General features: G+C 46.3%; 1 protein-coding gene across 1 annotated transcript in view; it reads right to left on the bottom strand.

Annotated features, from left to right (window-relative positions):
- Window positions 1-14,340, bottom strand: part of LOC146858394 (transient receptor potential cation channel subfamily V member 1-like) — a 536,776-nt gene that overhangs the window by 179,617 nt on the left and 342,819 nt on the right. The window contains 1 exon segment of the mRNA XM_085649314.1: window positions 4,611-4,751. Coding sequence (XP_085505440.1) covers window positions 4,611-4,751 — 141 coding nt within the window.

Here is a 14,340-nt window from a genome sequence, read left to right as displayed (position 1 = left end):
CCCTTCATAAATTCCAGCAGGTTTTACCTGCCGAAATGTAACTAATGGTATGAGCTTTACCGTATTTACCGCACTTAGCATTTAAGTTGATATTAGGTGTTCAAAATACTCTGAGGAGTAGCCTACCTTATATTTAGTAAGACGTTTTCAAAGTTGCTAAGTGCCTCCTTTTGGGTCCATCAGACTTCAACAATATGGTAGCAAGTTGGAGTTCAGGAGGATGCGTTAAAAGCATGTTTATGTATGCCGTGTCTGCATTTCCACATAGCTGCCAAGGATCCAGATTGCAATGTGTGACATTTTCATAATTTCAGTGTAATTATGAGTGACATTTCAACCACTATGAGTGACACTTTCTTGCGAGCAAAATTAAGCAAGCAATGAAGACGAGGGAAACATTTAAAATCAGAAATTACACCCATTTGAGCCTTGGCTTTGCAGCTCGGACTGGAGGCCCAAAAACCACAGTGGTGAAAGCGTGCCTAGTGTTGCACTGGATGGGCTGGCAGAAAAACAAAACAGATTGCCAGCCAATGTGGGGCACACCCCGCCCCACTTCCCGCAAAATCAATCTAGAGGGCACCATCTCAGGATTCGGGGCCTCTCTCTGTGACGCACCCCGGCCCAATAGCAAGGATGAGAGAGGCCCCAACAGCTTCACAAACAGTTTAATTGTCACAGTTGATCCACTTATGCCTAATTGACCCGTGACCGCGGCTAGTGCATATAATTATTAGCACAGTGACACACAGGTGGCAGTACCTGATAACTAGTACTTACTTCAACTTTTGCAACACTGCAGGCAGCGTGACTCTGGCAGGCAGCAGGTTCAGGCTGGGAGCCACCCCCCACTGGCAATCATTTTGGTTTGCCGCCCGGCAGTCCGCCAACTGTCCTCAGGGAGTCCATGTGCTTCCACTGTAGATTAACTATGCACGGGAATCCACCCCGCTACCTGTTTCAAATGACCAGGCCAAAACCGGGCTTCTCCACAGCCCGAGACAAGCAGAAAGATCCTCTAATAAAAGGCTCCACCCCTGCCAATAGATGCTAGGGGGCGGCGGGTAGTAATTGGAAGAAGGGAGTGTGGGCAAAAGAAAACAGAGTCTCGGAAACAATTACAGGGCACAGCAACAGCTGAACCCCTGTGGAGCATGTCTTTAGAAGGAGGCCGCTATTGATTCTCCATAAACTGCTTGATTCGCTGCTCCTTCCACTTGCAGCCCTGGAAGTGAAATTACCACCCCTGCCCCTAGGCCTCGATGGAACCTATGGATTCGATGCAAATGCGCCTAGTCTTTCTGACAGCAGCCGGGTAAAGAATGGCAGGCCTGCTAAGTATCACGCATCAGGCGTGACGCTAACGCATTTCAGTGTGGTGTTCCTGCATCACCACACTGAAATGCATTGTCACACATTTTTGCAACTGACCGCACTCTGTCTGCTGACAGCGCTGAAACTGGCTGCCTATGCCAGGTACTAGCGCGCACTGGTGCCTTTGACACCCGTGCCTGCGCCCAGCCCGGGCCGCAGCAGACTTCACTTGCCAGCACTGGCTCAGTAACAGTTAAAGAGCTCCCAGTGCCGTGCTACAATGTTACAATCTGTCCTCTGCTGCCTGGAGCCCGGGTGGGGCCTGCCCTCAACAGAGTTGTTGTGTTACAGGATCTGTGGCTCCATGGTGGGGGGATGTGACCTCAGGAAGTGAGGTCGGTCAGAAGCGGCAGACCAGGGCCGCGGTCGGACTCGACTGGCACTAGAAAGTTTCTAAAAATGGAGATCCGGCGAGTTGACCGGGTCATTACAACCACCACCGGTGAACTGAACGGACCATGGATAGTCACAGGCCTGTCGCCACTCTGACCTGCTCAGCTACCATCTGCGGTGCAATCGGCAGACATAAGTTTCTGCTGCACTTCAGGGATCAATAAGTCACTGAGTGCGGTGCCGCTGCAGGCCCGCCGTTTGCCGGGAAAGACAACCAACGCATCATGTTTGAAATGCTTCAGAGCACATTTCGCAGCCACCCCTGTCCTCGTGGCAGCCTTGGATCAGTCTATGCCTCTAATTGTTGGCTCCTATTCTTTACCCGGCTGCTGTCAGAAAGACTAGGTGCATTAGCATCGAATCCATAGGTTCCATCGAGGCTTAGGGGCCGGGGGTTGTAATTTCACTTCCAGGGAGTGGAAGGAGCTGCGCATCAATCAGTTTATGGAGTGTCAATTGCGGCCTCCTTCTAAAGACATGCTCCACAGAGGTTCAGCTGTTGCTGTGCCCTGTAATTGTTTCCCAGACTGTTTTCTTTTGCCCACACTCCCTTTTTCCAATTACTGCCCGCCGCCCCCTAGCATCTATTGGCAGGGTGTGGAGCCTTTTATTAGAGGATTTTTTCTGCTTGTCTCGGGCTGTGGAGAAGGCCGGTTTTGGCCTGGTCATTTGAAACAGGTAGCGGGGTGGATTCCCGTGCATAGCTAATGTACAGTAGAAGCACATGGACTCACTGAGGACAGCTGGCGGTCTTGCGGGTAGCAAACCGAAATGATTGCCAGTGGGGGTGGCTCCCAGCCTGAGCCTGCTGCCTGCCAGAGTCCTGCTGCCTGCAGTGCTGCAAAAGTTAAAGTAAGTACTAGTTATCAGGTACTGGCACCTGTGTGTCACTGTGCTAATAATTATAACACAAATTATTTTCAATGGCAGCGTGCGATGAGCAGCTGCCTCAGCCTGTAGTCTGGGTCAGTGGGTGCACTAGCCGCAGTCAAAGGTCAATTAGGCATAGGTAAATCATCCGTAATAATTAAACTGTTCGTGAAGTTGTTGGGGCCTCTCTCATCCTTGCTATTGGGCCGGGGTGCGTCACAGAGAAAGGCCCCGAATCCTGAGATGGTGCTCTCCGGATTGATTTTGCAGGGAGTGGGGCGGGGTGAGCCCCACATTGGCTGGCAATCTGTTTTGTTTTTCTGCCAGCCCATCCAGTGCAACACTAGGCACGCTTTCACCACTGTGGTTTTTGGGCCTCCAGTCCGAGCTGCAAAGCCAAGGCTCAAATGGGTGTAATTTCTGATTTTAAATGTTTCCCTTGTCTTCATTGCTTGCTTAATTTTGCTCGCAAGAAAGTGTCACTCATAGTGGTTGAAATGTCACTCATAATTACACTGAAATTATGAAAATGTCACACATAGCAATCTAGAACCATGGCAGCTATGGAATGGGAGCCAACAGTTAGAGACATAGACTGTTCCAAGGCTGCCCCGAGGACAGGGGTGGCTGCGAAATGTGCTCCGAAGCGTTTCAAACATGATGCGTTGGCTGTCTTTCCCGGCGATTGGGGGGCCTGCAGCGGCACCGCACCCAGTGACTTCTTGATCCCTGAAGCGCAGCCGAAACTTATGTCGCCCGCTTGCACTGCAGATGGTAGCTGAACAGGGCAGAGCGAGGACAGACCTGTGACTATCCACGGTCCGTTCAGTTCACCGGTGGTGGTCGTAATGACCCGGTTGACTCTCCGGATCTCTATTTTTAGGAACTTTCCAGTGCCAGTCGAGTCCGACCCTGGCCCCGGCCCCGCCGCTTCTGACCGACCTCACTTCCTGAGGTCACATTCCCCCGCCACGGTGCCACAGAACCTGTAACACAACGACTCTGCTGAGGGCAGGCCCCACCCGGGACTCCAGGCAGCAGAGGACAGATTGTAACATTGTAGCACGGCACTGAGAGCTCTTTAACTGTTACTATGCTGAAAAGTGAAGTCGGCTGCGGCCCGGGCGGGGCGCATGCACAGGTGTCAGAGGCGCCAGCTCGCGCTAGTACCTGGTGTAGGCAGCAAGTTTCAGCGCTGTCAGCAGACAGAGTGCGGTCAGTGGCAATAATACGTGATAATGCATTTCAGTGCGGTGATGCGGGAACACCATACTGAAATGCGTTAGCGTCACACCTGATGCCTGATACTTGGCAGGCCTGTTTCCACATCCCTTTGGCTCCTTGACTCAGCTATGTGGATGATTTTCTCTGAAATTCATAGAAATAACAGGAGCAGGCAGCACCAGTGCTTAATTTGAGCCGGTGGTCCCGAATGGTGCACACCTGCATTATTTATTTTTTCGTCAGATATGGACGCTAGCAAGAGAGAGAAAAATACACAAACTGGAAATAAGGAGGAAGAGAAAGATGGGAACACGGACACAAAGGAAGAAAGTAGGAAGCGCAAGAGTGAAATAAAGGGGCCGCAGTGTCTGATAGTGGATAAAAGAGGCCAGAGGTGAATTTAACACAACGCAGCGGTGGTATTCGGCGTGCAGATAGTTAACAGCAGCGGCTGCAGGCTTCCCGGCAGAGCTTTGAGCACCGGCGCTCATTCATTTACAAATAAAGCACTAGGTACCACCAGATGCATCATACTTAGCCTCAAATATTGCTCAGGTCTGAGTTACAGGCGATTCCCCACCTCTGCTGTCTACCAGAATCCCTGTCTGGACTAACCAGTATAACTCTCTAAAAACGCATCTCTTCATCTTGTGTCTAAGCAGAGAACTGAAAAGTTTCAGGCGCCGTTGTGGACATTGTTCACAGTAAAGAAAACATAAATTAAAGCAGTTTCTAACACATCAGCATACCAAAATAAAACCCTGAGTCTTGTTTCTTTGTCCTGAAGAAGTCCCCCTCTGCCTTGGCGTGTATGTCAGCTTTGTAGCGCAGCAAAAGATCCACCAAGTACATGTTTCTCCTCTCAATGGCGATGTGCAAAGCAGTCTGACCTGTGGAGACAGAATACATCATGAGGGGAAGAGCATCGTCTCGTACAGCCTTGTTCCAACGACCAGGATACCTGCTCAGCTAACGCAGAAGTACAAAACTATCTAGGGAGCCTTTACAAGAGGGTCCCAGATAGACCCTAGAAGCATCAAACCAGGGCCCTGCTGTTTAAAATGCCACTTTATCTACGGTACTAACAATCTCTTCCCTGTTATTGATGATAGGTCATGATGATGTCAGGAAAACATCAAATCCGAATTTGTGTACTGCTCAAAACCTTTGCAGCCTTCACAGCACCTACTGTTTCAAGTTTATTTTTATTTAAGTGCTTAGTTCAATAAATCTTTGCACTAAAAGTATTGGACAAATAGATTCATTAAAAAGTTTTTTTTAAAGTGCTGAGAAAAAAGAAGTTGTACAGAATATACATATGTAAGTGTGCAATTCATTGTTTGATTAAACAGCTCCCTTCTGTTAGCTGGTAACTTTTTGTGTTTTAATTTTTTCAGTAATAGAGTGGCTGGACTAACATAACCGTGTGCAAAAGCAAATTCAGATTGCCGGAATGTTCACCGAAGTTCTGCAGTCAGTTAGATGACTGATTTTCTGATCTAGTCTTGTCAGGAATTTCATCAATCTGCCGAATGTCTGAGGGGTTGAAGCGGGCTTGGATGGCCGGCCTGCAGCGGTGTAAGCCCCTCTGGTTAAATGCTCATCTTAATATAGTTTTTCGCTCCTCCATGTTAGCTTTGTGTATACAAATTTGGTGAACCATGGTTTCAAGTTATTTTACGCAGAGCTGGCAGACATCTGTGCTGGCGGTAGCATTTCCAGGATGGTAAATATAAAAGTGACAGTAGACAACCCAGATGATATTTCAGAAAATATATTTTCAGTAGCGGCCGGCACGGATCGGGGGTGGCGGGGTGGAGGGTGAGAGGGAAGTAACGGGATATTAAGACAAAGAAATAAACTTACCTCACCACTGCGTCTTTCCACGTCGGGAATAGAACAGGAAGCAGCCTGGCTCTCCTGACTAATCATAACGCTGAAATGCAGCGTTGTGATTGTTAAGCAGCCAGGCTCCCCTGACCAATTACAAGCTGCACTACAGCGTTGGGATTGGTCTGAGCGCCGTGGTTAGGCACTCAGCCAGGGACTGGAGGCGTGAGCATGTCCTCCACGCAGGCTGTAATGCAGCCTGCATGGAGAACATGCAAAGTGTGCTATCACTCCTCCCCTGCCCTGCTTTGTGAGTAGAGCAGCCCGCCCTGTCACGTAAACCGGCCGCAGCAGGACAAAATAAAATAATAATAACATTACGTTATTATCATTTTATTTTTCCTTTCTTTCACTGCTTCAAAGCCGTGGGGTGATGCCTTAGTGGAGGAGCCGACACTGGATGTTTTGGTCTGTGCTTTGATGGATGTGCCCAGTAACGGTTGAGGTGCTAGTTAGTCATTGGATGCTATTATAAGCCAAGCATGCCATCTCAGGGTGGACACTTTCTTGTCAACCAGCAGCGAGTAACTCTTGATTCTTTTGTTTTATGTTCGCCTTGACTGGGGAGTAGTTGGTGATTGAATCTCATTCTTCAATTAGAAGCAGAGTTTAAGAAAGGCTCCTTGTCTCACTAAAGATTGCTTGATTAACCCAATTTTAGTCACAAACGGGCTGAAGACAAATGACGTGGTTTTGGAAAATGAGTTAAACAGTTTAGTAAGGATTCTGTCCAGATGAGTAGTGTATCTGCCCTTTAGTGCTTCAGTGCCATAGGTAATGCTGGGAAGTAATTTGGTCTGCATTATTTTCAGAAGAGGTGCGAATGTCGATGTTGCTATCACTGACTTTAGACATTTGAAGGCTGACGTGAGGGAGTTGGCTTTCAGGCACATATGTTCTAGATGCTGCATAAAGGAGCCTTGTCAATCGAATAGCATGGCCAAAAATGTGTATCCTGATACTACCTCTACTTTATCATTTTCCAAATACCCCTGACAGAGGCTCAATGATAGATTCCCCAGGATCATTTTTTTTTACCTATTCAAGTTGATTTCAATAGCATTTGTGCTGGAGTATGAGGCTGTGGAGTTCAGAAGCCATTGAAGACCAACTTTTGTGCGACTAAGCAATACTAAATTGCCCTCGTACATTAGGCAGGAAAGCCTAATATTACCCAGCTTTGGGGCGAGTGAATTTACCTGGACAAGGCTAGTAGGGAGATAAACTAAAAAGAGGTTAAGCAATGTGGGGACTAGTACACAGTATTCATCATAAAGGGAGGGACCGGGGCTTGGTCTGTCCAGCATACAAGCCCTGTGACTATGGGGAGGAGTGGAGGAAGGAAAAGGGCGGAGAGACCAGGTGTTTGCAATAGAAAAAAGAGGTGAAGGTGGAAGAGGAATAGCTCTAATTAGGGGCAAGAGCCCTCACACATCCCAAGGGGTGTCATGCTTCTTTCCATTGCGAACACCTGGTATCCCCACCTTTTTCTACCTCTCCTCCTCCCAATAGAAACTGCATACTCTTGCTTTTGTCATAGGGACTAGTGCACATCCTTGACTTAGTCCTTGGTGGGTGCAGATCTTTTGAGATATATGAGCATCCCAAGAGTCACTGTGAAGTAGGATCAGGGCTTGCACCAGTGGGTGGAGCATTTTCCAGCTGGCAAGTTTGCTCCAAAGCTTTCCTGTATCCACTTTGCCTTTGTCAGTTTGAGGATTTTTGGTCGGCCTGAAGGGCTTTATTATCTAACACTTTAATTCCTCTGTTTTTCTGTTGTCTTTCAACTTAACCCCTCTGTTGGCTGCTAGTGCTTCTTCCTGAGGCCGTGTGATTGGTGACAAATTGAGTCGGAAATTGCTCCCAGGCAAAGTGAGGGATGCTAGTCTCCTACAGGAAGGCTGAGAACGTTCCATTAGCTAGTTCAGACCGATCGTGGATTGTATTAGATGAGAATTTCAATTTCTTGTTATTTATAATAGGAAATCTGCCTTGTATTGCTTCTTCTGATGTATGGTTTGTGGGATGAACACAAGACATAATTCTTATGGTAGATGATCGCTTTCTCCCCTTGGTATTATTGAGAAACCGGAAACAAGATGGATAAGTGGAGCAGAAAGCACAGTGAAGTCGATTAGAGAGCATGTCTTATAGTTGTGATATGTAAAGGAAAGTGGGCTATCAGTTTGAAAACGGCCGTAGATTGCTCTTAAATTGAAAAACTCAAGTTCCTTTATGAGTTTTCTACCCTTTTTGCCATGTTTGAAGACAAATATTTTAGTTTGTTCTGTAACAAACCAGAACACTTTTTGAGTAGCTCTTCGTCTTGCTGGAACTCAAGTAGGTTCATATTGAAGTCCCTAGAGAGGATTATTTCTATTGGCTGAGGTGCTTCTTGAAGGTCAGAAAATTCCTTTTTTAGATGTTCAATGGTCGTTTGTTTTGTTGGCACTTAAGGAGGTATGTATATACTCATAAGCCCCGATTGAGTGACCTTAGGTCTTGTTTAAAAATAGTTTGGACGGCGTGGCTTCTGCGTGACGCAAGATGGCGGTGATCCTTTGAGTTCCGCTACATCACGGAGTCTCTGAAGAGGTTTCTGACCGCTATTGTGCTCCCCCGACGCTCTCCAGGGGACGCAGGCATCACGTTCTCTGACAGGTCATGATGGATGGATTTCCAGTGAGTGTCAGTCAATTTTCAGGCCACATTTGCCGCTTTTCACTTTTCCAGTCACGGATGGCCGCCATTTTGTTTTTTCGCAGAGTCCGTGATTCTCCTGAGGTGATGTTGTACCGCGCTTGCCAGGCTTATCAGTGTAGTGAAAACGATGATCACGGTAGAGTTACCTCAACTGTGCCTGTTTTCTGCAATGTTTCTCCTTCTTATGAATTCCAAGCTTGTACTTGGCCTTCTACATGCCTTTACTTCACTGGCCAACCTCATGTTTAATTTCTCTTTTTTTTTGTTCCTCATTCGCCATTCATCTCACTTCAAATTGCTCTCTAGGTGTCTGTACTTTCTCTCAAGAACTGAGGAACATAGGCTGTTGGAAGTGGGGCCCCGCCTACTGGTACCAGAAACACCTTGGAGATCAATAAAGAAACCACTGAGATACCTCTTCTACCAAGCTCTAAGAGCAAGATGACCTTCGCCGAAAAACCGCCACAACACCTAGCAGTACACGGTTTAGCCCGAAGAGTTTAATGGCATAATCATAGGACTCGGAGGAAAAAAAAAAGGGGGGGTTCCACGATTTTACTTCGGCATCTGAGCCGCCCATCTAAGTTGCAAAGGCTTCCAGAAAGCCTTCTTCTTGTCACTTCTTTGTCTGGCCAGATCCAATTTAGAGACTGCCAAAACTGAAGACTGCCAGTCCGCAAAAGTGGGAGGACTTGATTCCGTCCATTTTATACAAATATACCTCCTTGCAAGTAGAATAGAGTGGAAAAGGAGCACACCAGCGAGACCAGTGATTTTTTTCTGCAAGGCCAAATATTATTTGAGGTATATCCATATTAATAGTGCAGCCCAAAACACTTGTCAGAAAATCACCGACCTCTCCCCAGAAAGTGGCAAGAGAAGGACATTCCATAAACATATGTATATCTGAGGCAGAAACCTGGCCACATTTTTTACAACTAACCGGTGGCCCATTGGAAATGAATGTCAATTTGTGAGGAGTAAAATAGGCCCTGTGGATGGTAAACAGGTGGTTCGTTTTTAACCAAGCTGGTTTCACAACTTCATGTAGAATCTTACATGATTTCTGCCATAATTTGGCCCAGTCCTATGTAGGTAAAGAGCCCCCCCCCACAATTCCTCGGCTAGCTTGAATTCGCCACCTACTTCTTCCAACAGGGTTTGATACCAGAAGGAGACTTCTTTCCTCCCAGGGGGCTTAGTGACAAGCTGGTGTTCTAAATTGCTACCGCAACCCGTAGCATTTTTTCATGGGCGAGATTGAACCCAGCTTGCGAGTTGATAATGTTTGAACCGGGAGAGTCCTCCCCCAACCTTATCCTGGAGATGTTCCCAGGAAATTAGGGTACCTCCAAGGAGGAGGTCTCCCCAAACCGCCAGCCCCACGTCTCTCACGGGTTTTGCCAGTCCATCCTTTAGGCACTCTGGGGTGCCAGGGGAATCCCATAGGGGAGCCAAGCTGGAAAAATAATCGAGCCCCACTGCATCACGTTCTCTGACAGGTCATGATGGATGGATTTCCAGTGAGTGTCAGTCAATTTTCAGGCCACATTTGCCGCTTTTCACTTTTCCAGTCACGGATGGCCGCCATTTTGTTTTTTTGCAGAGTCCGTGATTCTCCTGAGGTGATGTTGTACCACGCTTGCCAGGCTTATCAGTGTAGTGAAAACGATAATCACGGTAGAGTTACCTCAACTGTGCCTGTTTTCTGCAATATTTCTCCTTCTTATGAATTCCAAGCTTGTACTTGGCCTTCTACATGCCTTTACTTCACTGGCCAACCTCATGTTTAATTTCTCTTTTTTTTTGCTCCTCATTCGCCATTAATCTCACTTCAAATTGCTCTCTAGGTGTCTGTACTTTCTCTCAAGAACTGAGGAGTATAGGCTGTTGGAAGTGGGGCCCCGCCTACTGGTACCAGAAACACCTTGGAGATCAATAAAGAAACCACTGCGATACCTCTTCTACCAAGCTCTAAGAGCAAGATGACTTTCGCCGAAAAACCGCCACAACACCTAGCAGTACACGGTTTAGCCCGAAGAGTATAATGGCATAATCATAGGACTCGGGGGGGAAAAAAAAAAGGGGGGGGTTCCACGATTTTACTTCGGCATCTGAGCCGCCCATCTAAGTTGCAAAGGCTTCCAGAAAGCCTTCTTCTTGTCACTTCTTTGTCTGGCCAGATCCAATTTAGAGACTGCCAAAACTGAAGACTGCCAGTCCGCAAAAGTGGGAGGACTTGATTCCGTCCATTTTATACAAATATGCCTCCTTGCAAGTAGAATAGAGTGGAAAAGGAGCACACCAGCAAGACCAGTGATTTTTTCTGCAAGGCCAAATATTATTTGAGGTATATCCATATTAATAGTACAGCCCAAAACACTTGTCAGAAAATCACCGACCTCTCCCCAGAAAGTGGCAAGAGAAGGATATTCCATAAACATATGTATATCTGAGGCAGAAACCTGGCCACTTTTTTCACAACTAACCGGTGGCCCATTGGAAATTAATGTCAATTTGTGAGGAGTAAAATAGGCCCTATGGATGGTAAACAGGTGGTTCGTTTTTAACCAAGCTGGTTTCACAACTTCATGTAGAATCTTACATGATTTCTGCCATAATTTGGCCCAGTCCTATGTAGGTAAAGAGCCCCCCCCACAATTCCTCGGCTAGCTTGAATTCGCCACCCACTTCTTCCAACAGGGTTTGATACCAGAAGGAGACTTCTTTCCTCCCAGGGGGCTTAGTGACAAGCTGGTGTTCTAAAATGCTACCGCAACCCGTAGCATTTTTTCGTGGGCGAGATTGAACCCAGCTTGCGAGTTGATAATGTTTGAACCGGGAGAGTCCTCCCCCAACCTTATCCTGGAGATGTTCCCAGGAAATTAGGGTACCTCCAAGGAGGAGGTCTCCCCAAACCGCCAGCCCCACGTCTATCAAGGGTTTTGCCAGTCCATCCTTTAGGCACTCTGGGGTGCCAGGGGAATCCCATAGGGGAGCCAAGCTGGAAAAATAATCGAGCCCCACTGCCCCTCTCACCTTAGCCCAAGTTTTGGCTACTCTTGAAGAACCTTCAGCATAACTTTTTTTTTTTACTTTGGATCCCCGAATTTAAACAAAAAGCCCTCTTCTGCCAGTTTACCACCCCTTAGCATAGCCAAGAACATCCCTCCGACACCAGTATTCACAGGCATTTTCAATAACATGCGTGAGTGTGAGAGTTGGAAAGCCCAGGCAAACAACTGGAGGTCCGGCAACGCCAGGCCCCCCTTTTCTCTTCTCCACCTCAGCTTTTTCCATGCAATCCTAGATGATTTAGATGCCCAGACAAATGCATTGATTTCACTCTGAAGTTTATCGATCATGTATTTTTCAAAATAAAGGGGAATACAATTAAAAAGAAATGTAATCTTTGGTAGTATTGTCATCTTGATCAGATTAATTCTTCCCAAGATAGACAAAGGAAGTATGGCCCAAGATTTCATTAGCCTTTTACATTCCTTTGCCACTATATCAAGGTTGGTCTCGGCAATTTTTGTAATATCCTGAACCACATAAACTCCCTAATATCTCATTTTGGAGCTGGGCTGCTGATACTGCTGTGTCTCTGTTAAATTCCAAGTTATAATTTCCGTTTTTGCGGCATTAATCTCATATCCAGAGACAGAATCAAACTCCTGGGCTAAACCAATGACTGCTGGGAAGGCTGACTGTAAGTCAGCAGAGAAAACCAAGATATCATCAGCGTACAGGGCTACCTTCCTCTCCCACTCCCCATACTTAAATGGCTGGATATTAGAATCTGACCTAAGGTGTTGAGCAAATGGCTCAATGAAAAGATCGAATAGAAGCGGGGAGAGTGGGCAGCCCTGTCCAGTGCCTCTTGTAATTCTAAACAAATCTGTAATATTCCCATTAACCAATAGCCTAGCCATGGGATTCTGATAAATCAACTGTACCGTGTGACAAAATCTTTCCCCCAAGATGAACTTCCTCAAGACCTCCGAGAGGTAAATCCAATTTACTCTCTCGAAGACCTTGGTAGAGTCCAATGTTATGGCCACTAATGTGAGGGAATATGTAGAGGCAAGGTCAATAGCACTAATGAGATCATACGTGATATCTGAAAGCTGCCGGTTCCTAACAAAACCCTTCTGATCTAAGTGGAGAACTTCTCCCACCATAAGACCCAATCTCGCTGCCAAAATGGAGGTGAAGATTTTATAGTCCACATTTAAAAGCGAGATGGGTCTATATGACCCACAGCTTGATGGAGGTTTCCCGGGTTTCAGTATAAGAATTATGAAAGCGTCATTCCATGAAGCTGGGAGCCCTAAACCATCCTCCAGCACATAATTAAACAACTGCATTAGGGCAGGGACGATCTTATCTCCCAGCATCTTATAGATCTCTGCCGGAAGGCCGTCAGGGCCTTCAGCTTTCCCGGTCTTACAACGTTGGATGGCTTCTCTAACCTCAGCTTGGGTAAAAGCTTGGTCCAAGTATTGTTGTTGGTTCGGTCCAAAAGGGGGAAGGGGAATATCTCCCAACCAATTCAGAACGCTGGCTGGATCTAGCCTTTTGTCCTCACAATAGATCTCCTGGAAATAGGTCTGAAAGGCCTGGCTGATTTCCCCATCTGAGCAGAAGGTTTAATTTCCGCTACTGATCTCACTAATGCTATTCCTTGCCCGGTCAGATTTTGCTTTCCAGGCAAGAAGCTTGCCTGCCCCCTCCCCATATTCGAAGTGGGCGATTTTACTAGCCTCCCATCTACGGATAAGCCTGGAATGAAGGATGTTCTCCACCTGCCCTTTTAAACCATCCAATTTGGCTTTCCATTCTTGCTGAATTTCAGGAGAAGCTAGAAAAGATAATTCAGCCTCTATATCTTTCAACTTTCCCTCAAGAGATGATATCTCCTCCTTATATCTTTTGTTTCTAAAGCTCGCTATACTAGTGATTTGACCACGTAGGAAGGCCTTAAAAGAGTCCCATACATTAGTTATTGATGTTGACCCCAGATTTATTTCAAAGAACCATTCAGTTTCCTGCAATAAGAAAGCCTTACCGACCAACCTCATGTTGCCTATCTGGATGATTTTATTCGTCCTGCTGTTCTGGAACTTCATTTCTACTTTGTTGGCTGATCTTTTTTCCTCTTGTCTGTGAACTTCTTTATTCTCCTATTTATGTGCTTGCTCATGTGAAGAATATATTATGTAGATCAGTGCTCCTGCCATCAAGCTGTGAGGGTCTTAAGTATACCGGCACCCACTCATCCTTTGACGAAGCAGGTGATTGTGGAAGTTTATATTTTGTCTGGAATTTATTCTATTCATATCATCCATCATTTGCTATTGCCTGGTGTTCACTTCATATTGTATGTGAGTCCTCGTTGTTTCTCATAATATTGATAATCTATTTATGGGAAGGATCTCTAATCTCAGAAATCACCCTCATCATCATCGACAAGTCTATCTCTTCAAGATGGCCAATGATTCCATTTCTCTCTCAAAACCCTCTTCATCTGGCGCCAAACCGAAAAGGGCCAAAAATTATCCTCCATCTCCAGTACAGTCCTCCTCCAATCCGGTCTTAGACTCAATCCTGGATGAATTACGTGCTTTAAAACCATTCATGAGCACCGCCAATGAAAAATTACAGCTGATTGAGGACCGCTGGATTAACATGGAGGGTAAAATGTCGGAAATGGAACCTTCAAGATGTTGCTCTCAAAGTTCCAATATAAGAACAAGAAATACATAAGCTTAAACTCCACACCGAGGGTTTAGAAAACAGAAGGAACAATCTTCGCTTGTATGGTTTGCCCGAAAATGTTGAGGGTCCGAAACTTCTTCCCTTCTTGAAGACATTTTTGGCTGA

The sequence above is a fragment of the Triturus cristatus genome, chromosome 3_2 (genome assembly GCF_964204655.1).
Source record: "Triturus cristatus chromosome 3_2, aTriCri1.1, whole genome shotgun sequence".
Taxonomy (NCBI): Eukaryota; Metazoa; Chordata; class Amphibia; order Caudata; family Salamandridae; genus Triturus; species Triturus cristatus.
This window is presented reverse-complemented; position numbering and strand designations above follow the sequence as displayed.